This window comes from Anser anser (genome assembly GCF_964211835.1).
Source record: "Anser anser genome assembly, chromosome: 20".
Lineage (NCBI taxonomy): Eukaryota > Metazoa > Chordata > Aves > Anseriformes > Anatidae > Anser > Anser anser.
The window spans coordinates 4,186,925-4,211,408 of record NC_139741.1 but is presented as its reverse complement, the minus strand read 5'-3'; the positions used below and the strand labels follow the sequence as shown (position 1 = coordinate 4,211,408).

Genomic DNA, 24,484 nt, shown 5'->3' with positions numbered 1-24,484 from the left:
AAAAATGACTACAGCAGATCCGTCTGTACTTTTTATACAATATTTATTTCAATATAAAGAAATAAAATGTACTTCAATCTCATTCTGTCCTGTATTTTTATTTTATTTCCGTAAAGTTACACAAAGGAAGATAAAAAGGTTTTTGGCTTAGTAGCGGATAAGGAGGACATCACTTTTTGAAGTATATACTTTAGGGGTTATGTTGGTAATGAATCGTTTAGTAAACAGCTAATTATTGTGTGCTTTCAGAATTTATGCAAAGTTCTTAAAGTTTTTTTCTGTCTCTGATTATCGTCAAATACAGTTAAAACATCCGTAAAATGTTAATTAAATCCTCATTTTCTTCTCTTTTTCAGCTAGTATGACAGGCTTTCTTTCTACAAATACAGAACAAGTCAGTCTCGAAATTCTGAGAGGTCTCCCCATACAGATTTCTTCTTAATTTCCATTCTGAGATAGTCAGGTATGATTAGTGCATTGTTCTTCAACACGGCCTGCATGATTACCTAAATCCTGCCTTGTTCTTTGAAACATTTCAGAGTACAACACTTGATGTAAACTTTATTTGGAAATGTTACGAGCAGCAGGTGGAGACGCCTAATGCAGTAGGTGTTTCAGACTACCGGTCACTTCCTAAATCCAACCCCATTTTGTCTTTAAAGATAAGTCAGAAACAGCTTGAATTAATCTTGTAGTAGTTTCAATTTAAACAGTGTTTTATTTTAGTATATTTTTCTCTGAAATTATGTTTTTAGCTTATTTTGTGTCTTCATAAAAACAAAACCTAAGGCCTCCATTTCAGCGCAGTAAGAGTTAATAACATATGCCAATAATACAAAAGAATTTTAATTTACATCCCCTTTCAATGTCTCTTTCCCTCTAGCTTATTTCCTTTGTCTCACATTTTATACAGTTTATCTGAGCAATTCTTTTCAAGGATCACCCCATTTTAAAAACTGTTGGTTACTGGATGTTTGGGCTTATAAAGTAAAAAATTGCTGTATTTTTTTCTATATCATGTAGTTTGGGGGGTTAACTTTTACTTTCTATGTAATTCTGGATAGATGCTTTATAGCTACTCATCAATATATCTTGTACATTGTTTAATCATTTTATATAGCATGAACTATCAAACTTCATAAAAATATTATTTGTATCTATAGTAATCTATTAGAACAAGTAAATAGTAGCCATAATTAGCATTATGACATTATCTTTCATCTTAAAAGTTCTCAACAATGTTAATTAAATTACAATTTAAAATTAGATTCTGCATATATTTAGTCCTTGAATAACTACTGAGTGGCGCTGAATTTCACAGAGAAGAAATCCACTATTTTTAAGGATCACTTGTAAAAAGCTTTCAGGAAATGTTCCGGTCTAAAACTGAGGATCTGATGTGTTCTGCAGTGAGTTCCATTTTGATTGTTTTTACAAAAGCTTGTTTCTTTTCATAATACGCAGCTTCATTAATAAATGTTGGATAGACTGTACAGTCCCCTTTATATACAATTACTTCTCCATCAAGAGTTAAAAATAGAGGATCACCGTTGTTCAGTGGCTGCCAATCTTGATCCTTAGAGAAAGAAAATAAATAGGATATATTTACATGAACCTTTAAAAAAAACTGAAAGTGAATTCTAAATTTATGGTCAATAATTATATTCCCTACAGTTGATGGCAAAAGCTTCTAAAATAATTCCTTTTAATTACATAATGTTGGGTGTCTGGCCTTCATTTTCAGGTTTGTATAGAATTAACTTACTGGTAAAGGTGAACTAAAAGGAAACCACGTATGGTCACAATTGATTGAAAAAGACCCTCACTTTAGAATTCAAAATTAGATTTACATTTTAAAATATAAGCTATCCTATTGTCATGTTCTTTTCAGTTTTATGTTTAAAAATGATTTTAGATTCAGTTATCTACAAATCAGTTACTGAAATACTGTATGACCTTAGTGATAGAACTTACTATAGGGAAGATCTAAAGTATTCAGTAAACCCAGTGGCAATATTCTCGTTTTAAATATCTTATTTACTATTAAAAATATACTATAATGTAGCAGGAGCTACACAGGAATACTTATAAAATGGTGTAAATGGAAACTGCTATAGAATTTACCTGCAGTTTAGGGTGAATAATAGCAATAACTTCATCATTTTTATTCCTGGGATAATCTACTTTCTCCATTATTTTATAAACCTCAATTGTACATGGTGGAAATTCTTTTCCTAGAAAGAATAAATGTGGTTTAATGTCAAAATGAACAACTGACTGTTAAAAAGAACAATGCATTACTTATTCTCTGTAGAATGGCTTAAATTATTAGGTTGCACATTGTCAAGGTTTGCACACTAGTGATTAGCTTATACATCAAAAGCGTGTCTAGTTCCAGGTGTTTCTTCCCCTAGAATCCAAGTTACACAAAGATAATTCTGTGGTGTATTGTCGCATACATAGCCCTGATCTAAATTTGATCAGTGGTGCTGAAATGTGGCATTTCACTATATACTTAAAAATACTTATTTTGTAGATGAAGATATCGCTGAAAGGCCTATGTTTGGTAGTGTTGCATAATACAGAACAGTGTCAGTGCTGTTTAATCTTTACAATTCCAGCACAATAATGTAGATTCCAACATGCACAACTAAATTCTTTTCCTTCAACTTCCAAATATAGCCTACTGACAAATGTACTCCAGTAGAATTTTCAACACCTATTTTTGTCAGTATGTTTTAGATAGTACACAGGTGTACACAAGTAGTAACAAGAATCTTACGAGATTTCTTGACTGTAATTGGAGATAATGCACAGAAAATACGTAAATTAAACACCTCCTTCTTAATTTATGTACACAGTGTTCTCAATGTATGTACTGCTACACAAATAGTTAGGTATTTCAGATTCTCAAAGCAACTTAAAGATCAAGTACACATATTGAATCTTTGTTAAGGGGAAATATCCTTAAAGCTACCCAAAGGTGCTATAAAGAATACTTTGGACCTTCTTCTGATGCTGAAATTAGGTAATTTAGACAACACCTCCTCTGTATCCCCTTCAGTTTTACTTGTTTAACTGTAAAGTGTTGTAGCTCAACCTATTTTCTTTTTTGAAAAACTACTCTCTTGAAATAGTCCACTGACATGACACAGGGGGTTTTATTCTTTCATTACTTACTCTACCTTCATTAAAAAGTTGAACAAAATCAAGGCCATGTTTGACAATCTTCCTCATTTTGTCCAAAGTATCAGCTCTAACAACACCGTGTGGCTGGGGACCCACCTCCACACCTGTTTACAGATCAGGGAGATTATTAATATAGCCATAATATATCACATACTTAGACTACAAAGGAAAAATACATGTCTGATTGGGTCTGTGTTTTATGTTTAAGACAAACTTTAAACTACACAGTTACATGATTTTGGAAGGCAAGCAGGAAATTCAGCTCATGAGTAAGGATCAGTTCAAAGAACCATATGTACATTTTTGAACGTGCTCCTCGGGTAAGGGAAATGGTTACTACATATGTTCATTTCTCTTACTCTTTTTTTAAATTGTCTTTCCATGATGCATTTTAGAGAATTCACTGTTTAGTATGACAGGCAAAATGACGTGTTTTGTTGTTTTTTTTTTTTTCTTTTACCTATAGTTATGATTTTGATTCCATAAATGAAAAAGTTAACAACTTACATGTGGAAAATCATTTTCACCTTCCTTTATTACATCATCTTTTTTTTCCCTTCTTGGCTAGCACCCAATGTTTCAGGCAAGGCTTATTTAGAGGAATTAAACATTTCTTTTCTGAAGCTGTTACTTCTTCCTTATCCTCATATATTGTAAATATTTTCTGAAAACAGTGGGTTAACTAAGTTTATAAATTTCCATCTGGTTTCTGTATTTTGTAAGCCAAGTAAAAATCAGTGCACTTTAGAAGAGGAAATCGTAAACATTTGATTTGGTAAAATACATTGTCAAACAAATAGCTACTGGTGATCGGAGCACACTGTATAATGTAATGAACTGATCTGGAAACAGACATTTTGACATAATTTCTGGTAGGTTAAAAATGGTCTTTATTTTTCATATTTACCAACAGGATGTTTTGCTACAGATCGGGTTGTTGCATATTTCAAGTTAGGATGTTCAATCAGCAAAACAGGACAGCATTCTGGAGCCAAAGCATTCTGTGGAGATTGTTTAAAAATGTCTTTGTTATGCAAATATTTTAAAATGTTGTACCACAAAAGACTACTGATGCGGAAGTGATTTACACAATGTGTTCAATATGTTGCCTTTATTTCACGGTGCTCAAAGAAGTAGGACATCTTTAGAAAACATACAAAGCTGTATTTGTTGGTCTTCTTTCCATTAACTCATGCCAGGCATGGTCCACTGAACTTTGCTGTCTCCTAATATAACTGAACATAGTGCTGGTCTTAAATTGCTAACAGGAAGAAAAATCTACGCGTCAGTGTTGCAGAATTTATAAGCAAAATACTTTAAAGCAGATTTCTAAGCAAATCTTGTTGTTGTTATTTCTACACTTAAATTCTCTTATGGAGACATAGATTGTGAATTAGGCCTTTTTTTTTTTTGAATAGAATCCTATTTTTGACATGGAATCCTATTTCAGGCCTCTATTCCGATTACTGCCTACCATTGCTCTTCATACAATTTTAGCCATAAATGTTCTATATCTTCAAATGTTTTATTAACATTTAAATTAGATAGATCAAATCAAATGTTAAAATATGCCTTGCTTCTAAGGTAAATAATAATAATAATAATAATAATAATAATCTAAGTGCACATCATTGGCCTAACCTTTATTTCTTCACTCATTGTCTAGGTCATCAATAGCTACAACCAGATTACCTAAACCAGCACTTTTGCAAACCTCAGTTCACCAATATTTTTCAGCTCCAGGAATAGCAGAATCAAATAGGTTTCAAAAGCATATTACTATTCCTATAAATAGCGCCAAGGGGAACATTACTTGTTACCTGGTTCCATTAGTTTTTCCATGTCTTTATTTCATAAAATTAGTGTTTAACTATTTAGTATGTGTGACCCAAATTTATTTAAATTCCTGACAGATCAGTGTGGCATCAGATTAAATTACATTTATTTTCATAGATTTTATTCTAAGCATTACTCTCTGCACATCAGTCTTACTAGGACTCACTTTAATACATGAAGATTATGAATGAGGTTAAATCTGAATTACCTGATATTATAATAAAATTATTAATTATCTCTGATTTTAAAAATCCTGAGTGATTAAATATTTTAAACAGTTTTGCAAAATAAAAAATAGAATATTTATAGAAACTAAGAAATAATATATAGTAATACATTACAAACAATAATTATTTTAATAGTTCATTTAAATTAGTTTTACCTTGATATAATGAAACATTTGAATTGTAAAGTCATCACTGGAGTTTTCAAGAATAAGGGTACTACCCATGTTAGAAGTGGTGTTGTGAAGGTCAAAAATAAGGTCATAGGCATCATCACTACCTTTTGGACCAAATATATGATTGATTTCCTGAGCCCTTCTCACTTCATATGGAATATCTTCCACCACTGTCCTGCTGTTAATATTAGTACAAAGAAATTAGTAAACTCATTCCATGGCTTTACAGTCAACAAAATACGTATATCCTTTTCTTTTCACTTTAATTCCATAATTGACTGGAGTTGAAATTGCCTATTTAAGTGCCTTATATAAAATATGGTGTTTGTGCTTGAAGTGAATATGATTGTTAATGAAGAACAGATCTTACTATTAATATCTCATGCAGATTTTTTTTACCTGATTTTAGCTATAGACTATTTACTTCTCTCTTATTTCTTTACATTGACTTCTATTCCATACATCTCAAAATTTACCTCCATGCAGAAAACTAACCCCAAATTTATCAACAACTTAAGCCATTTCCAAGACTGAATCCAGCTTCTACTGAAGATGGTATTTGGACATTGGTTCGTGCCCTTTTGTCATGGACCTCAGTTACAAGGTCTTTCATAACCTGATTTCATATATTGTGTTCTGATCAGATTTTGTTACAGCCTCTTGTTTTGAGTCCTGTTGGCCTTCAAAGCTCATAGAAGGTTTTGCTACCTCAAACCTGTTCTTCCAAAGTTTTAATACCTTCAGTCTCAGGTGGCTATATCTGTAGTAGACTTAAAAAATGGTCTTAGCCTAAGGAATGGTCTGAGATCATCTGCTTCTTGTCTTTATAGGGGATGTATAGGAAACTGATATACGATGCCAAGATACCTTACTTACATATAAACAGTGTAAAAAGCTGCTGCAGTTCAGACTTGTTCTGCATAAACAGCAGATTTGGTATTGTTGACAGGCTTGGGATGCTACCCAAGTACAATACAAAAACACCTAGTATCTTTTGTGCTAAATTCAGTTTTCTTTCTCAATACAGCTCAAGCTTTGTAAGGTTTTAATTATGTAAGAAATAATGGTATTAAGTTGCATAAAGAAAGGTTTGTTAAAAACTGGCAAAATATCTTGCTAACTGCACAGATATTTAAGCATCAGAAGAGGTTGTTGAGGAAAATTATGGGATCAGCTCTGCTGAAGTAAAAGAAGTGGCAAGATAATCTGTTATGAATGGTGACGTGAACTTAATCTACTGGTGGGATGTGATGTAAGAATTCTTACTTGAGCCTCTCAAGCTCCCTATTTTTACAATTCTGTGTATCACAGAATCTATTATTGTATTCTCTAGTTCCATCTTTGAAATTTGGGGTTCCTTCACATAAAACTGTTAAATACTTCTTGTCGAAGCCAATAGGACTCCCACCGTTCCTTTCAGTACTAAAGTGTTTAGGTGAAAATCATTCAAATAAATTTACTACTGCTGTAAAAGGACTGAGTAATTTAATAGGATGTACAAAGGAATATTTTTTTTAAAAATGATGACAACCTGGAGGTGTTTTAATCTGTTTTTTTTTCCAAATTTCCTGTGTTCAAAAACAACTTTTTTTTTTATATGTTTGTCCTAAGTAAGCAAATAAAAGAATGGCCTTAACATTTCAGTGTAATTTTTTTAAATCTAATTTTATAACCAGCAGTAAAATTGTTAGATGACAACCAGGTGAAAAAGTATGCATGGTAAGAATAACCTTGATTACAAAATAAACGTGATACATTTTTCTTTCAGTGATATTTATTTTCACCACTAAGACCTTTCTGATACCTAATTACCTGTTCAGCATGCAACTATACCAAGCATTAAAAATGTTTGGTTCATACCACAAAGTACACCTCTGGAATAGATGTCTCGCAGAGAAGCAGAGAAACATAAAATCCCATTAAAAATGTGAAATCAATTACTACTGTACAGTAATTATAGATTGTACTTCTCCAATGTAAGGAGTCAGTTAAATTATTGAATTTTTGCTGATCTTTTTGCCATTGATTTCTTTATTTCTCACACCTAATTTCAAATTTTCATCTTTTATTATATGTAACTGAAATTAAATTGTATCCCAATTTATATGCCATTTTTTCAGATACTGGGGTCTACATTTAGATTGTTTCATGTTTTCACATATTCTATATTACTGCAAGTATAATTATATTCAGAAGAGCTCCAGAGCTTCATTGCAGTAGAAGACATGAGAAATAATGACTTCACAACTCAGAACAGCAATACTTAAGTTTACACAAACACAGCTAATCTCGTACTATGTGTTGGTTTGAGACTCATTCTACTAGTGACAAATCTAAAATGAAACTGCTAACATGCAATTTGTTCTTTTCGGGTTAAAGGTCAATAATTTAAGTTATGTGACTGTACAGTTAAAATAGTAGTGGAACTTGTGTTAACAGTTTAATCTGGAAAAGAAGCACTTTACAATTTAAAAAAAGAGAAAATTAAAACAACAGAAAGTATGACTATTCTTACCCAAGATTATCAGGGTCAAAAACACGGTTCAGATCACAGTCAATGTATCTAGTACACTTCTTCACAGCTCTTGGGTTAGTAAGAAATGGTTTCACTTCCATTCCTGTTCTTTGAATTTCAGCTCCATTCTCTTGCCAGTGCTTGACCAAAAATATCCCTGATAATTCATTACCATGAGTTCCTCCAAAGATAGCAACCCTTCTGACTGGAGGTTTGTGAACAACAGAACAGGAAGTCATGCTTTTCAGCAGCTACAAGAATTGCTGAAAGCAAAACAGAAAATAATGGTAAAATAAAGCTTGTGTCACCAAGAAAAACAACAACTTTTTTTTTTTTAATAGGAAATTATTTACGCCTGTTTAGGTCAGACGTCAACGAAGCGAATAACATTTCTCTACCAGTTTCAGATTCCTGTTGTGAGGCGGGGAGTTGCTCATCGGACTCTCCTCCCTCTCAAGGAGCCCTCCCCTTCATTTACCATATTTAGTAATACCTCCAAGGCTGGTAATGGTACTGTTAGACAGTTCAAAAGTTAACTTTTTCCCGGCTAGCTCTATTAATATGTGATAAATAATGTGCTATGAAAGTATGAAGAAACTTTTTTTAATGCATACTTTGAGAATGTACTTAAACATCTAATATTTTTGCATTGCAAGCTATGGGTAACAAGTATATTCCTGTGTGTTTTACATTACATAAACGTTAAGTATACAGAGCAGAATGATTTAAAGAGCAGAATGATTTAAAATGGGAAAAAAATAGTAAAATATGAATCATGTCTTGGCTCTAGATCAACACATAATGCTGAAACATCAAGTACTTTCATCTAAAAAAACAAGAACAGCTGAGTTCCTCAAAGCATGTTGTTGCTTGTATGACCTTTTTTGTTTTATAATATCTAAAGAACAATGATCAGAAGGAACACTATCTGAAATTAAAGTGCAATATACCCACAAGTCACCTAGTATTCCCGGCTCTAGTTGTGTCTTGGGATCTGCTAACACAGACCTCTATGACAATGTGGTGAAGACTTGGTGAAGACCCCTTCTAATATCTGCAACCCCTTATAAAAAAGGAAATTGATACAGACCACAGCCGGACAATAGTTTTCTCCCCCCCAAAAAACTTAGTCAACAACTTCTTCCACTTCCAAAAGCATTCAGGTAGGATTTCTGAAAGGAAACTTCAGCTAAACATTTAGAAAAAGGATCTTGATAAGAACAAACAGTCTTATTGCTGTAAATGACAATTATTTACAACTAGTGTCCAGCACACAATACAGATATAAAAACATTAAACTGTAAGGGAATAGAAAATGTTTATCAAACAATTCTATTTTATTAAGAATATACTCCAGTAACTGAGAGAGTATTTGGCTAGTATCTGTGAGAGGTTTTATAACCCAGGTTGATAGATTATATGTCTATGAAAACAAAGCTAAACATAGGACTTACCTAGACAAGTTCTGTCAGTCATACACTTCCTACAAATGTTATTCTCTATATTGCAGCTTATGTCTACAGATTTGCTGAACCTTTTAGCAAGTTAATATAGATAGACTTCTTACTTTGTCGCTGTATGACTGCTGTAAGCTGTCAGCTATTTAATCACAGTAAGTAATTTATTAAGCAAAGCAGTAAAGCTCTATTTTACAGCACTGGACAGTCTGTACTGTCCTTTGACCTTGGTCTCTTTAGCGAAGGTGCCAAAATGGCTATTTACGCGCTGCTTGAAAAAAATGGCTCGTGCTCTGAATCTTGGTTTGTTGAATTTAAACACCACAGCAGTTTGAAGAGTAAACGGCAAAATTCAAATATGCGGTACTAGTACACATACTTTATCTCTCACTGCTGATGGTGCTGAAATGGTTATAATTCTTTGCAAAATGTTGAATGAAATACAGAGATCGTTTGTGCACTTACCTCACTTAACATGCAAGAAGTTTGTTTCCTAAGAGCTCTCTTAGGACAGATACAGTGCATTTCCAAGTGAGTTTAGGAACTAAAGCCATGGAAGCTTCTTTTATACCCTTAGAGCAAGTTAACTTCCAAAGAGTTTTTAACTCCTGGTCTCCCAGGACATTACAAACACCCATGAATATGTGGCATAAATGTAGACACTTGAAATGTTTTCAAATTTCTGATTTCCCTTTTTCCTATGCTTTGCCAATACTTGCATTTTGACAATTACGTAGGAACATATTTGTTCCTACAAAAATTCAGTATTAAAAGTACGGCTTTTTTTTGCAACAAGAGTTTTGACTTAGTTTATGACTAAGGAGCGGAGAAAATAAGTTATTAATGACAACACTACATTTGCTAATAATCCCTCCCTTTCCGCTGAGGTGACCTGATCTAAAACTCAGGAGCACTCCAAAGCTAGCAATTTGAGACTGAATCCGCTTTGATCTGAAAGCTAAAATTTAACACAGGAGCCTGTCAGAAATTACATGGTTGCAAACAGCTGTATTAAAAACCCAGCATGAAGAATGGAGATAGCTTTATTTGTAGCCGTGCTTGCGTTCACCATTTGTGGATATTCAGCTTGTGCCCAGGGTTCTGCGAGCCCCAAACACGTGGGTTGGTACCCGAGGGCAAAGATACCTAATTAAATCCTAGAGACACCGATTTATTGTTCCTGTATTGTTACTGAACGGGGATGAGTTCCCAGCCCCGCCGGTGCCCCAGGGCGCTCAGTAGCGGCCTCTCACGACCACCGGCGCCGGCAGCGGCGGTCGCAAGGAATCTGCTCTTTCCCGCCCTTTTGCCTCCTCGCGCCTCAGCGAGGGCGTGGCGGTTTGGTCCGTTACTTTTGGCGGGCTTCACCTAAGCCCCAGCCGTCGGCCCCTGGCCAGTCGTTTCTGTTCGTCTGCGAGGGGTGCTGCTCTTGTGTGAGGTTCTGAGGAGGCTTATCTCGGTATCTCCCCTTACCCATCTTTAGTTTTACTTTTTTTATTTTTCTTTTTTAGCTCGGGGCTTTGGCTTGCTCATTTTCAGGAGAAGACAAAAAGCAAAGCAAGATAATCTGAAATCTTACACAAGACAAAAACTGACTTCAAAAGCTGAAATGTCAGGTGTATGGGATTTTATTTGACAAGTGTATTATTTACTGATGGTCATTAAGCTTTATAGAGCTACCAATGCATTTTAAATATAAATTAGGTAACAGCAATAAAACAGAAACTGCTGCAATGTCATGTGTATTACAGAATTAAAGAGTAAATTGATTCAGCTGTGGTAGGTACTTGGGCTTAATTCTTATCAAGGTATGTAACAGCTGCATACAGTTAAATGCCAAATCAACAAAATAAATATAAAGGCAATGTTTTATGTTATTTATGCATAAGTATGTGGTATTATTCATGAACCACTAAAAGTGATACAAATCAGTAACTAACTGATAGAACAGCAACAAATGCCACACAACTGTCTATGTAGTATCTTCAATATATCTTCAATACATACAATAATATGTGGATATTTACTATAAAAGTATTTTAATCAGCAAGCAAATATAGTAAACTATCTGTATTTAATATACTAATTTATATTTTTTTGGTCATAATCTTTTAAAGAGTCTTTGGTAGTAATGGTTTTTGATGTGTGAAATATTTTCTCTGAGGAATTTGGTGAAATATTTTAAGTCTATACGATACAGTACAGAAAAAGTTATTTTTTAAAGCATGACAAAAACCTACGTAGTATCTCACATGTAGTTAAATCATGAGGTGTTTTTTTTTCAAAGCAATATACCTTGTCTTCATGTTTTGCACCAATGCTTAAGTATTTATTTTTATTAGCATTGTATCAACGTGAATTCAGAAATGTTCTTTATGTTTGAATGTATATTTACTTTTAAATTCAAAAGTGAATTCATTATTTTTTACAGCATGCAAGTAACAGAGAATATAATTTTTAGTGCAAGAATGTAATAATTTGGGTCATTAATCTGCAAAGACCAATTGCACGCTATTTGTGTACCTGTGAATCTTCTAAATTTGGTTCAAATTCTCACACGTTATAGGTTTCTCTAAAGTGATGTGTATAATAGAGTTATACAGAGAATTAAGACAAACTGCCATAAAGTAACGTAAAATTTGAATGTGTTTACAATATGAACTAGTTTACTTTTTCCATTTACCTTTCATACAGCAAATTTGAAGTAATCAATACAGTGTTGCCTAGTAAAATACAGCACAGAAATGAAAAGGAGTTTATCTGACACTTCAACTCGCACCACAGCAGGTACTGTTCATTCTTTTGTGCTTTACAGTTCATGCATTTTTATGCTTATATCCTAGAACACTGTTTCCTGAGTAGACTTGTTTGAATTTCTAAGTTATTACAGCACAGTGCAAAATTTTGGAGTAATGGGATTAGTCACTAAGTGAAATGTTTAACTCACAGACTGATTTGCAGGATTGAAGTCTAGAGATATAAATTCTGTGAAGCAACGTCTGGTCTATGTTATGTGTTTATGAAGTATAATTCCTATTGATGATGTAAAATAAAAGAATTGTTAGATAATTACTATTTACATATTTTAAGTATAGATTGTGTATCCTTTTGCTGTTGGTATAACATTATTATGTGAATTTTAATTTTAGGTTGTCTGCCTGTACCTCTGTTCAATCAGAAAAAAAGAAATAGACAGCCCCTCACTTCAAATCCACTTAAAAATGAGACAGGTACCAGTTCTATGACTTGTACTTTTGACTTTTCTCCCACGTAATTGTAAATAAGATACATAGATTTTTAATGGCTCTAAATCTAATTAAATGTTATTTTTTATTATTATTATTGTTAAACTAGATATTGTATTTATAAAGAACTATATGCATCCTTTATATTTATTTCTGAAAAGTTCATTATGTAAAAAATGTCCTCCAGGAAGTTCCTTTCTCCTCTATACAATTGAGCTTTTTTACTTTGTGCCTAGAGGGAGGTCAACTCTTTGTGTGTTAGAGAATGAAGTAGCACTGGCATTTAAACAGAGTCTCTTGAAACTCTGACCTTTTGTTTTCAGTTTATTTCAATCAAAATTCAAGCCTTGTGTTACAAGAAGAAACGTTTATAAGATGTCTTTCTTGTAATTGAGAAGAAAACTTTTTTTTTTTCAAATTGTCCCTAGAAAGAACTATGCAGAATTCAATCTTTATTATTTTCATGATGCTTTACTTGAAGAATCTCTGTGCTAATAAGAAATGTCTAATGTTTGTAAGTTAAGCATTATCTAGAAAAGCAACTTGTTAGAAGTTGCCTTATAATTATAGATATCAAAGGATCACCCTGAAACCCCCTTTTTTTTTTTTCTTCCTGAGCGAGACTGTGTGTGGAACATAAGGCAGATAAAGAGTAGGAGGCCTAAGCAGACCTTTCAATCTTTTCAGTTTGTACATATATTCAATCCTTTGTCTTTTGATAATTAGGCTGGGGAACTGCAAACACAGAAGTAGCTGAACTACAGAAAGCAGTGAACAATGGGTATGTAAAACTGGATTATTTGTTATTTGCTGATTTTTATTTGGGTACTATCTATTAGTTTCACAACCTATGAGCCATGTGCCTGTCTTAAAATAAAGCTGCTACTCTGTCACTGATGTTTTAACTTATCTTTTAAAGCCGAGGAGAACGTGAGATGGCTCTTTCCCTTATGAAACCACCAAATGCATCAAATTCTAATTTAGCAAATGCTGGCAAAAACTTGTATGTCTGCAGGTTAGTGAAGTCTTCAATTTTTACTACCCTTATCCAAAATTGTTTTTATTCTGGTGTGATACACCTTGCATTATTCCATATTCTAGTAGCATTCAGAGAGACCCTTTTAATTCTCAAGTCATCGCCATAGTCTTAAAAAATTACATTCTGCTTATGAGCCAAAAGCAACTGAAATGGAGTATCTTTCCAGTGCACCTAATGAGGCCTAATATATAGCCTTTTTAATTTTTTATTTTTTATCGTAATGGTTTCACATTGACAAAGTACTCAAGTATGTATCTAAATCTCTGGGTTTAATTGGGATTTATACGAATAATTGTATGAGGAAAGCGGATCAACTTAGAACCAGGAGAGAACTTCGGAAGGAGAATTCTAGGAATCATTCATCAATTGACTATCGATAGTTTCTATCAGTGTACATTAGGGCAACTATATATGGAAACGTTCAATCAAAACTTGTGAGTTATGAAACTTATGGAAAATAGTAAATCTTAGGTCAAGAAAGATCCCTCTGTAGGACAATTTATTTTCTAGCTTCGGACTACAATTTTTCAGTCATATTAAATTCATATTTCAGTCACATTGAATTCAGTGGGATTTAAGCAAGTGTGTAATCACTATTCTGTATATGGATAAATTTAAATGTATGTTCAAATGTTTAGTGAGTCTAAATATTTAACAGATATTTAAAACTGAAACAATACATAGGTTGCTTTTATATACTGTAATTACATATCTGAGTATTCAGAATAGATATTCCGATACTGAATTGTGTCTTATGTTACGCTGCAGGGCAGAAGAGAAGACTCCTAGTACTAAAGTTTGGAACAGAAATGAGTATACTCCTCTAAGTAACAGAACAGATTTAATATCTGATAGTGGAACTATTCGAAAGTTTGAGAACCCTTCAAATGCTTTGAAAACTGTTCAGCAGCAAAAAAAACCTGATAACTGTAATTCACCTCAGCATATCAAAACAAGAGCAACTAACCAAACACATGCACGTACAGGACAATGGCCAGTGAAACCTAACACTGTACCAAGAAGTCTGCAGGATCATGGTCTGGCATATAAATTTAACTGCAACAGTCAGCAAAGTAACATGAATGAAAAACAATTTGATTGTGTTCCAGAAGACAAAATTCAGGTAAATTTCTGGAGAGAGTTAATAGAAAGATACAACGAAGAAAACTGTAAAGAAAAAGAAAGTTGAGGAAAGATGAGGCTTTCAGCAGTCCTAGCAGCCTTAATAAACCCTTAAGTTTCTAAAAGTTTGAAACTGAGATTTTAATCTTATAATAGCCTTCAGTCCTCAGCATGATCGTACAGATTGGAAGGGGTTATTTGTATAGTCTGAACAAATACTGTAATGTAAATATCAGATATATAACAATATTACATAAACATCTATCTGCCTTTTAAATTCTGAAAGTGTATATCTAACTTGAGTTTTCATCTTCCTCTGAAAGGAGGTTTCATCAACTGAATTAAAACGTAAAGAAAAAAGGAATTCTTTGCGAATCATATCTGCAGTCATTGAAAGTATGAAGCACTGGAGTCAATATGCTTACAAAACTGCACTATTATTTGAAGTTTTAGGTAAGTGTTATAGGTTGTGCTACAACCAATAATAATGGTAGGACAACAGCCAAGAGAAAATGTGTTATTAACTGTTAAGAAACAATAGCTGAAATAATTAAAAACGCAAAATACTGGCAGTATTTAATTTTCCTGCTGGGAGGTCTACTCAGCTATCAAAGGTGATTGAAATAGTAGCAAAATTATTAAAATAGTCATCCATCAACATTTAAGCTCTTTCTACCCTGTTTCTTTACTTTTCATGTTACAATACATTCTATACATTTTCTTATTTAAAAAAGAACCTTCTGTAGGGGGGTACAGATTTACAATAATCTTTAATTAATCAGGGAATAAATTCAAGCCTGGAGTGCTTCTAAATGAAGATGGCTTTTAGTGTGTTTCACTTTGCATTTTAAGTGACGTCATCTGAGAAATGAACATGACAAAAGATGACAAATGACTAAACTCTAAATCAAGATGAGTAAGAATATACAATGTAATGGCATTTCAGAAACTATAATTTTGACAAGGCTACAAATATTTGTAATGCTTAAAGACGATTTTAAATGAGGATCAATAAAACTTAGAGAATTTAGTTTTGCTCTGATTAACAGGAGAATAACCCATTTACTATGACAGTTGTGAAAATGGCATTTTATCACTTGGTTTAGACAGACTTCATATACAATGTTACTGTAAAGCCTCTAACTCATATTGGAACTTCCAGTGCTGTCAGCACGAATTGTGATAGGATGCTGATTTATGTATCTTTGTGCTTTTGTGTAGGAAATGTTGTCGTGATATTTTTGTATCTTATTTAGTACTGCTCTGATGTTTACATCATAGTTTGTCATTGCTATATGTTGTAGGCACACTTGATTCTGTAGTCACATCTGGAGCATATGGAGCAAAGAATTTTCTTTTGAGAGATGGAAAGGAGAGTCTGCCTTGTGTTTTTTATGAAATTGTAAGTATTCCCACTCCTATACACAACACAAACACCTACAATCTGTTTTAAGAAGTTAATAATATACTGTTCTGATGAAACAGAAAATTACTGTGTAAAAGAAAGGCTAGATGTTTATACCTTATTGTTTCCAAACTGTTGTAGAGCAATAATGCAACCACTATTTAGGCATCCTCAGACTTCTGTTTCACCAGAAATATTGATGATGCAGGTGGGACTTTCAGTTCAACTCCTAAATAGTTGATAATAGCAAAAAAGCTGTTATAAATTCCTTCTGTGTTTGATATAGTCATCAGAAATACATTAACAACCAGACATTTTGAAAGTTTTCATGTTAGAAAGGTGATATAATTTTTTGTTTATTATGCTTTTGATGAAGGACCGCGAGCTCCCAAGACTAATTAGAGGTCGAGTGCACAGATGTATGGGAAACTATGACACAAAAAGGAATATTTTCAAGTGCGTCTCTGTAAGACCAGCAACTATTCCAGAACAAAACACTTTCCAAGAATTTGTTAAAATTGCAGATGTTGAGATGACAGCATATGTAAAAACAATGAATGAAATTTAAAACAGTCAGAATGGCTGTCCGAAACCCATTTTCATTCCTCACTACCAAAAAGGCTGGACATCCTAAAGCATTTCGCCAAACTAATGCTGAAAATGTGATTAAACAATTGCAAATATTACTATGCTATGTTATCCAACAAATGTTAATGACAATGTTTTGTTTCCACTATTACTTTTCATAGTTCATATTTTCTAATTATCTGTGCAGGTTTAGTTATGTAGCTGATTAGATTTTACTGGAAAAATTTTGAATTAAAATGTTGAAGTTACTTATATGTACATAATTTATTTATATGAACTGTTCCTGCTTAACTAGGATGAGTCAAGTTCTATTTTTTTGGAAAGAAATGGACTGTTTAATCAATTTCATAAAAAAAAAAAAAACTCACCATCCATGGATCTTTTTCACTGTGAAAATCACAAGGGATACCCCATTCATAGCTCTTTTGTCTATTATTCCTAGTGGATTCGGATCATTAAAAGCAGAACAGGTTGATTAGTGACCAGTCAGTGAAGAAAACACTGAATAGTAGAACTATCTTTGAGGCATGAGAAGGAGAAATGAGGCAGAATCACAGGTGGCTAAAGGGAATGGAAAATTATATCTCCTTTTCAGAGATGGCCTAAGTGTGCAGGAATTCTCAAATACGTATTGAAAATTTGGGCATCAAGCCCCTACTTCTCTGAGACAACTCTGTCTTCCCAAGTAAATCCTTTACAGACAACTATTTTCCACTGTTGGTAGTTTTTTTAAAATTTGTTTGTTGAATAGAAACAATCAATCTAGACCTTTACCAACAATTTGATGAGAGTGAAATTTTATTTCTAAATTTTATAATACCTGGCCATTTGCAAATGCAGATAATTGAAACAAAACCACAAACCTGACTCTCTCAGTAGTTCAAGTTCAATCATCTTAAAAAATGATATTATCAAAACTAATTCAGATTACTATTGCTTTTTATCTTCAATTTTTAGAATTTCCTTCAATACCTATTTTCAAAATGTTGACTGTATACTTCTTTTAAGTATTTGTTTGGTCAAAGTTTAGTAGCTATCAAACATCAACAAAGTTCTCTTTGGCTCTGTGTAATTGCATTAAAATTACTCTTTGGCAGAAAGTAAGAAGATAGTATGTTCCACTTCAATTCCAACTAATGGGTTCCCTTTCCTTTGCTGAATAACAAAAATATTTGTAGAATATCTTTTAGGAATGAACAAAATAGACACGAAGAAAAATTTCACAGGATACAGCTACATATTTTAGGTATTCATATGGTTCCCATTGTTATGTTATCAGATTATATTTTTCTTTAAAAACTATGAATCATTATAACACCTGTATAAAATAGCAACATACCTTGAAGCTGTAGGGACATTGTTCAAGGGCACATAGGAAGTTGGAGAGAAATAATTACTTAAACACAGAACTTCCTTTCCTTTGCCATAGGAACATCATCTGAGGGATTGACCGTGTACATGTTTATGTGTCTTTGACTTCAAACATTGACTTTCATAGATTATCCCTGCTGTTTCTATTTCTTTTTCTCCCTGCTTCAGTAGCTTTGTACCAAATCTGTTGGGAATTGTTTTTTTGTGTGTTTTGTTTGTGTGTTTGTTGTTTGTTTTATTTTATTATTTTTTTTAAAAAAGATATCAAAATACTGAACAGTGTGATTTTTTTATTATTATTATACAGTGTTGGCAATTGGAAATTTCACATTTAAAATAATTGAAATATTGTATCCAACAAGTCAAATACAGAAAACAGTTAATATTCTAAAAAGGAGCCAGCTAATCAACGCAGAAACACATTAATGGAAAATACAGCTTTTAGTTACACTTAAAAAAATTATATATATTTAGAATAAAACTTGAACCTGATCCCAGAATTTTTTTGACTTTTAACAAGAAAACACTTTACACAGTTTAACTCGCAGTCTTTATTTAAAAAAGTGATCTGTCAGTGTTAGCACATGTATTGTTAGCAACACCCTCTAAATCTGTCAGTTGAGAAGCTAAAGTCACTAGCTTAGTTTCTTAACTGTAGTAAGAATCATTTGCATTATTATCTCTACGTTCTGTGCTAAGCTGGTTCTGAGCATGGATGTTTAAAGGAAAGTTTTTGTCTATCCAGTTGTAAGGGTGATATACATATATTGATTTCCTTTATATATTATAAAATATTAAAGAAAGTTCCAAATGGAAGCATTAGTTTAACTCATAAATGGTGAAGAATATTGCAGGAAGTAGAATTTGACAATACTCACAACAGAAGAGTTTGAGTTTTAAGAAGTAAAGGATTTGTTACAGCGGTGTTGTAAATTGTAGGACTCCATTATAACAGTAAGTCAAAGTTAAAAAGGAAGCTTTAACTATTGGACCAGACCTGCAAGCGTGTGTAATCAACATCACACAAATGTAGTCCTAATGATTTCAGTTGATTGATTGATGCTTCCAGTTCTGCATATGTAAAAGTTATGTTAATAAGCAATGATAGGAATAGATCATTTGTGTCTACTAAGTATGTTATGGATGTTAATAAAAATCTAAATTAATTTTACTTCCAGTATTTAGATCTTTGCAAGAAAAAAATATTTCTATTTTACACTAACAAATCACTTTTCTAGTGAAACATTAAGTGACAGTCGTAAACATTACACAAAACAGAAAAAACCCTACGTAATACAGTTTATACACATTACTCAACATTTTTCAGTTGTTGATTTTTTTTATCCGTATTGATCCTGTCTTGTATAATGGTACTAGTGTAAAGGCACAGGTTGGTTAGGAAAGAAAAGCCTGCCTCTCTGTCTCTCTCTACTTTGTGGTGGTGATCTTCTTACCTGTCGTTTGTTATTCCTCACTTTTCTGACTTTTATATGAAAATTATCAATTTCAGGTATTCTTTTAAAACAAAAGTTTAAGACATTACTGAAAAGCACATTAATATACAGAAATGATGGAAATCTCTTCTGCTTATTTTAGAGACATTCCTTCAACCTACTTTATTAAATATTTGGAAGATACAATTCCTCAGTGAGAGCAAAACCACATAGTGCTCTCTTTTTCTCTTGTTTTCAATGTACTTAATTCTACTTTGAAATCTGTATTCAAAGATTAGTAATGCAACTTACTAAGTTTATGTGCAGAATTTGCCGTTAGAGTGCGTGACAACGGACCATTATCTTGAAAAATAACTCAATGTTCCATTGAAGTTTATAAGCGTGAGGAATGTAAACTAGACTATAGAAGTCTTTGACGTATTAAAATAACACAGTGATTGTTCTATCTGTTTGCATTTTCTTATACATCCTCAACGTGTCTCTCTGTCTGTCCCTTCATGTACACTTTCCATTAAAAAAAAAACACAAAAAAACTACAAGCAAACTAAATTCAGGAATTAGTTGGGCTCACTTAAGTGAAAAATAATAAATTTGATCACTTGTTTTTTGCCAAAATACAAAACAGAGAAGTACAGCTCTGAATTAAATATAATCTATCTTTTTGTTAATAAATAATAAAAAATAAAATATGAGAATAGAATTAAAATTCAAATTTTATTTTAAATGAAAAACGTAACAGTGGGGTGAGATTAGAACCCAATGTTTTGCTTAAGCAAATCAAGTGCACTTATTTCAGTCCTTGATAGTAATGAATCCAATGCTACTGAGGAAACTAGACAGATTTCACATATAAGTCCATGAAATATGTCCATGTGCTAGTTCTGACACAGAATCAGATTCTTCTTGTTTGTTGTGTTCAGTAGCATTTTTTGTTGTTTTTTACAATAGTGGGATCTTAATATGAATGGAAATATTAGAATCTAGTTAATTCTGGCTTATATTGTCACTACATACAAGGGCCATAGGGCACACACATTTTGTAAACACAGGTTTTTCTTTACAGCCTTAAAAACAAACAACAACAAAAAACTTACTGTTGTCATAGTTCAAGTCATTTTGTAAAATTCCACATAAAGTTACAATCCTAAGAAATATGGATTTTTTTTTCTTTTTTCTGTTGGTAACCTGTTATATCATCATGGAGCCCTTAGAAGTAGTTAGATCACTTTCTCTCTCTGTCTCTCTGAAAAAAGTCATCTAAAATTTATCTTTATAAAGATGACTGTAAATCTTGAAGATTAGATTGGTATTAAAAAGTGTGCTGACAATTTACAATATGGAAGTATTACTAATACATATAGACTAAAAAGAAACTTTTTCTTGTATACAATTCTTTTTAGTTATCAAGCTTAATTTTAGGCCATGGCTACTAGTAGTCTTTTTTCACTAATCAAAATAATTATAACAAAATATCATTATCGGTTTTAAAACTATTGGGTTCATAAAAGTTTTGACATTTAATAATATATAAAAAGTGAATTGAAGCTTTTAAAAGACTTACACATTTGAGACACAAATGAAACTGGGAGGTAGACAGATGTTTTGAGGATAAACAGATTTTTTTTTTGTCTAAGGCATTATGCCACTGTATGTTTAGAGCAGTAAAAAGGCTGCTGATTAATCTTAGTTCAATTCTAGAGTGTTCGCTACTTATACGTACGGAAGACTATCAATGCACTTTTGGTCTTTGTGAATCTGACCTTCTCTCCCATCTCCTTTTTTTTTTTTTTCCCCCTTCTTTTTAGCAATACAGCTAAATGGAAGTGCTATAATAATTTCTGCCTATTGCCTGTAGACAGGAATGTTCTGTTCTTATACAGTAATAAAATACTATAAAATAGTAGGTATTGGAGTTGGAGATATGTGCTCTTTTGGTGCATATTTTGCAAAGAATGGTAAAAAGACAGACAGCATGACCCCAACAATTGCCAGCATATACCCCCATCCAATCTGGCAGTCTCCTGCATAGTAGATGTCTGAATTCTCACAGAATCTCTTGACAGTAGCAGAGTTGAAACCAAAAGGGTAAACCAAAAGCCCAGAAGCCATTATGAACACTAGAGAAGAGGAGAAAAACACAGTTATTATTGAACATTTAATTCCTTTGAAAAAAAATCCTTGTTTTAGAAAGGCAAATGTTATATTAAAATCAATGGGAGAAGTTATAGCTTAAAAAAGAACCTTTCAATTGTCGTATTGTTTTCCTTTTCATAATTCCCTCTGATGGACAGCAGTGTCATAACATGGCAGCAAGGTGGCATTGGGATATTTGTTTCATGAGAACTTTTCATTTTCAACCTAGGGTTGTAACCTAAAAAATTAAGACCTAAATTTCCCATATTATCTAGTTTTGACAGCTTGGATTTAAAACCATAGAATGAAGATAACAAGACGTGCTGTAGAATCTGGAGTTTCAGTGTAAATGCACAAATTTAAAGTAAGAGGAAACCAGTGAGTTTTTTACTCCCTTAAGCCAAATACACTAGCAGATTAATTCAGCGTATAATGAGGAAATGTATCTAAAATACAAGCAAAGCTTAGGCTACCTCTTGATGTTTGAAAGCCAGACTTGCCACTTGCAATTACAGTGTGTATTATCTGTTAGCTTTTAATAGAACTTCACAGATTTTAGTCTTTAATGAATACATTTTTTATTTAAATAACATGATTTATGCAATTAATGAACAGTAGAACTACTTTTCCAGCTTTGAAAATAAGTCTGTCAAGGTGTAAATCATGGCTCTGATAGAGATGCATTAAAATACTCCAGGTACAATGCTCAGGACCTGGTTTTGTCCACCTTGGAAGTCAAGAGGGCCTGACCGAGGCTGATATGAAGGCTTTTGCCATCCCAGCCATTGTATATACTTCTTGTTTAAAAGAACACTGAGAAATTATTATTTTAATTTTCTTTGTTTGTTTTGTGCTAATGAATTACTGCTGTATTTAAAATCTGTAGTGTATTTTAAAAGGCTTTATTTTATGCTTTTTAGAAGGATAATTATGAGGCAGACCCTATTCCGAACTCCTGTTCTTCCAGAATAGCATTTTGTTCAAATTCAAGGTGTATTATTAGTAATTCAAGAATAGTGGTAATCAGAATTAACTGTTACGTTTGAGCTAATAGATAATTCATAACCAGCAAACATTTAATGAAACATTAAGATGATAAAACAAACACTACATACTATTCTCTGAATTTGTAATTGCCTTTAAAGTAGGGCATGTGCATATTACTCCAATTATAATATTGGAGAGGCTAAATCTTAGATGTATCCACTAAAAACAACAATCAGTCATTAATCTTTTTTAATTAAAAAAACTTTAAGTTTGTAGGCTACTTGAACTCAAAAGGTTTAACATGCTCAGCTTGTAAAGTCCCTTAATAATTTGAATAAAATATTTTCTTCTAGTCTAAGTGGAACCACTGAGTTAATCCTTGTAAAAAACAATAAGACCAAGAAAATAGAAATTAAAAGGAGAGAAACTGGAACAGAGGCAAACTTGCAAGTCTGTTTCCCTCTAGGGTAACTCTTGTAAGGGTACAAGGCGAAACTGCCTGCCACTAAGTGGAGTTCTCTGAGAGCAGGTGCCTTTCCTTTGCTCCCACACCCACTCTCATTCCCTTTAAGCCTTTGTGAATGGTAAGGTTACAGTGATTCACAAGGAAAGAGCACGGTGGCTTTCCCCTCCTTCCAGGCTTAAGGTGTATGAAGGTGACGATGCTATATGCAAGGTCCTTCCCAGCCCAGCCAACATCTTCAGCACATGCCTTGCATTCCATGACATTTAACCAGAGGGAGCCCAGGATGCTGAGCACTGTACAATTCTTAGCAGCTGTGCTTGTGTGCTCAGGCTCTACTGTTAAACAAACATACAGAAACAGAAGTTAAATACAAAGAAATTAGTTGTATTATGCAGAGCTACCTTAACTGCACACGTTAGACCACTTAAAACAGTACAAAAAATGAATACAAAATGAAGCTAAACTAGACATATACACAATCCTCTTATCTAGCAAAGGTCACTGAGCTTTCCCAAAAGAAGAAAAAGAGCTAAGGGCCAGCACGCTTCCTTTGTTCAGTAAAAAGTTGTGGCACACTTGCATGCCCAAGAAAATTCCACCATCTCTTTAGAAAGGAACATAGAAAGCAACCTTGGAGAACAAACAGAGAAGGACTTTTCCTAATGTTATTGTAAAGTTTGAATGTTAAATGTCTAAGCTGAGCCATATGCTAAACTGGTATCAACCCATAGACCTATTTAGGCTGTAGCATTTGCTTGTGGGCTCATACGGGAAAGTGGAACAACATGCTATTGAAGAGACTGTGATGTAAAGTGGATTTGCAGCATAGCTCCACTCAGAACCCACACTGCACGACTGCATGAAGAATCTTGAAACAGCCATATGGTGGAAAAACTTCTGTAAAATGCTAGGGCCGTTTGCAAAGGAAAGCAAATGAGTTTTAAGAAAAACAGCAACTGCTCTAAGCAAGAATCAGGTCTAAAAGCAAAATTTCAGTTCATTCACCTTTTCAAAGCCAAAATAATCCACGCATCTCATTCAGCCGAACAAGTCATTATGCACAATTGGAAGTAATCTTTTTATCATAAAATCCCTTTAAGCTTTGCTGTTAGAATTTGCTGATTTTCTGCTAGAATCTCAGCCCTCCTGCTCTACTTCATAAATCTGTCCATGTATGTTTTCTTTTTTGTTGGGTAACCCAGCTACAGAATTATTTTGAAGGTTGTGCTTTACAGTGACACTAATGTCTTGATTGCTACTTGGTGCTGATGTTTTTG

At 33.1% G+C, this 24,484-nt stretch overlaps 3 protein-coding genes across 20 annotated transcripts in view; 1 reads left to right on the top strand and 2 right to left on the bottom strand.

The window, feature by feature from the left end:
* Positions 1 to 26: 26 nt before the first annotated feature.
* ASPA (aspartoacylase) lies at positions 27 to 16,540 on the bottom strand. Of its 5 annotated transcripts, none has more exons than XM_083806390.1 (7): positions 16,326 to 16,540; positions 7,941 to 8,203; positions 5,408 to 5,603; positions 4,097 to 4,190; positions 3,186 to 3,293; positions 2,125 to 2,234; positions 27 to 1,576 (listed from the first exon to the last, which is right to left on the bottom strand). In XM_083806390.1, exons 2-7 carry the CDS (start codon positions 8,177 to 8,179, stop codon positions 1,364 to 1,366), a joined length of 960 nt encoding a protein of 319 aa, XP_083662516.1. In that variant the 5' UTR covers positions 8,180 to 8,203; positions 16,326 to 16,540; the 3' UTR covers positions 27 to 1,363. The 5 variants fall into 5 exon arrangements, with proteins under 5 accessions (XP_083662516.1, XP_083662514.1, XP_083662513.1 ...); XM_083806388.1 differs by lacking the exon at positions 16,326 to 16,540 and adding an exon at positions 9,863 to 10,509; XM_083806387.1 differs by lacking the exon at positions 16,326 to 16,540 and adding an exon at positions 9,395 to 9,844.
* Positions 10,589 to 24,484, top strand: part of SPATA22 (spermatogenesis associated 22) — a 69,203-nt gene continuing 55,307 nt past the window's right edge. For 7 of the 14 annotated variants that reach the window (XR_014574243.1, XR_014574244.1, XR_014574245.1 and 4 more), the window contains exons 1-8: positions 11,270 to 11,373; positions 12,092 to 12,184; positions 12,547 to 12,627; positions 13,369 to 13,423; positions 13,562 to 13,657; positions 14,450 to 14,804; positions 15,127 to 15,256; positions 16,108 to 16,205. Coding sequence is in view for 8 of the 14 variants with exons in the window: in XM_083806380.1 (XP_083662506.1) it covers positions 12,142 to 12,184; positions 12,547 to 12,627; positions 13,369 to 13,423; positions 13,562 to 13,657; positions 14,450 to 14,804; positions 15,127 to 15,256; positions 16,108 to 16,205 (858 nt within the window). In the remaining 6 variants the exon portion in view is untranslated. Of the gene's footprint in view, positions 10,857 to 11,148; positions 11,206 to 11,269; positions 11,457 to 11,497; positions 11,523 to 12,091; positions 12,185 to 12,546; positions 12,628 to 13,368; positions 13,424 to 13,561; positions 13,658 to 14,449; positions 14,805 to 15,126; positions 15,257 to 16,107; positions 16,206 to 16,584; positions 17,045 to 24,484 lie in introns of those variants that run through there. The other 7 variants (XM_083806384.1, XM_083806381.1, XM_083806379.1 and 4 more) reach the window with 7 other exon arrangements.
* The window catches only part of LHFPL7 (LHFPL tetraspan subfamily member 7), a 64,091-nt gene continuing 58,050 nt past the window's right edge, over positions 18,444 to 24,484 (bottom strand). The window contains exon 3 of the mRNA XM_083806398.1: positions 18,444 to 21,738. Coding sequence (XP_083662524.1) covers positions 21,512 to 21,738 — 227 coding nt within the window. The 3' untranslated portion in view covers positions 18,444 to 21,511. The remainder of the gene's footprint in view (positions 21,739 to 24,484) is intronic.

Excerpts from the sequence above, each read along its gene's own strand:
- ASPA (XM_083806390.1), bottom strand. The coding sequence starts at position 8,179 with ATGACTTCCTGTTCTGTTGTTCACAAACCTCCAGTCAGAAGGGTTGCT. Across the intron at positions 2,235-3,185 it reads TGTTCAACTTTTTAATGAAG|GAAAAGAATTTCCACCATGT; the intron begins GTAGAGTAAGTA and ends TATTCTTTCTAG. Across the intron at positions 1,577-2,124 it reads TTATTCACCCTAAACTGCAG|GATCAAGATTGGCAGCCACT; the intron begins GTAAATTCTATA and ends TCTTTCTCTAAG.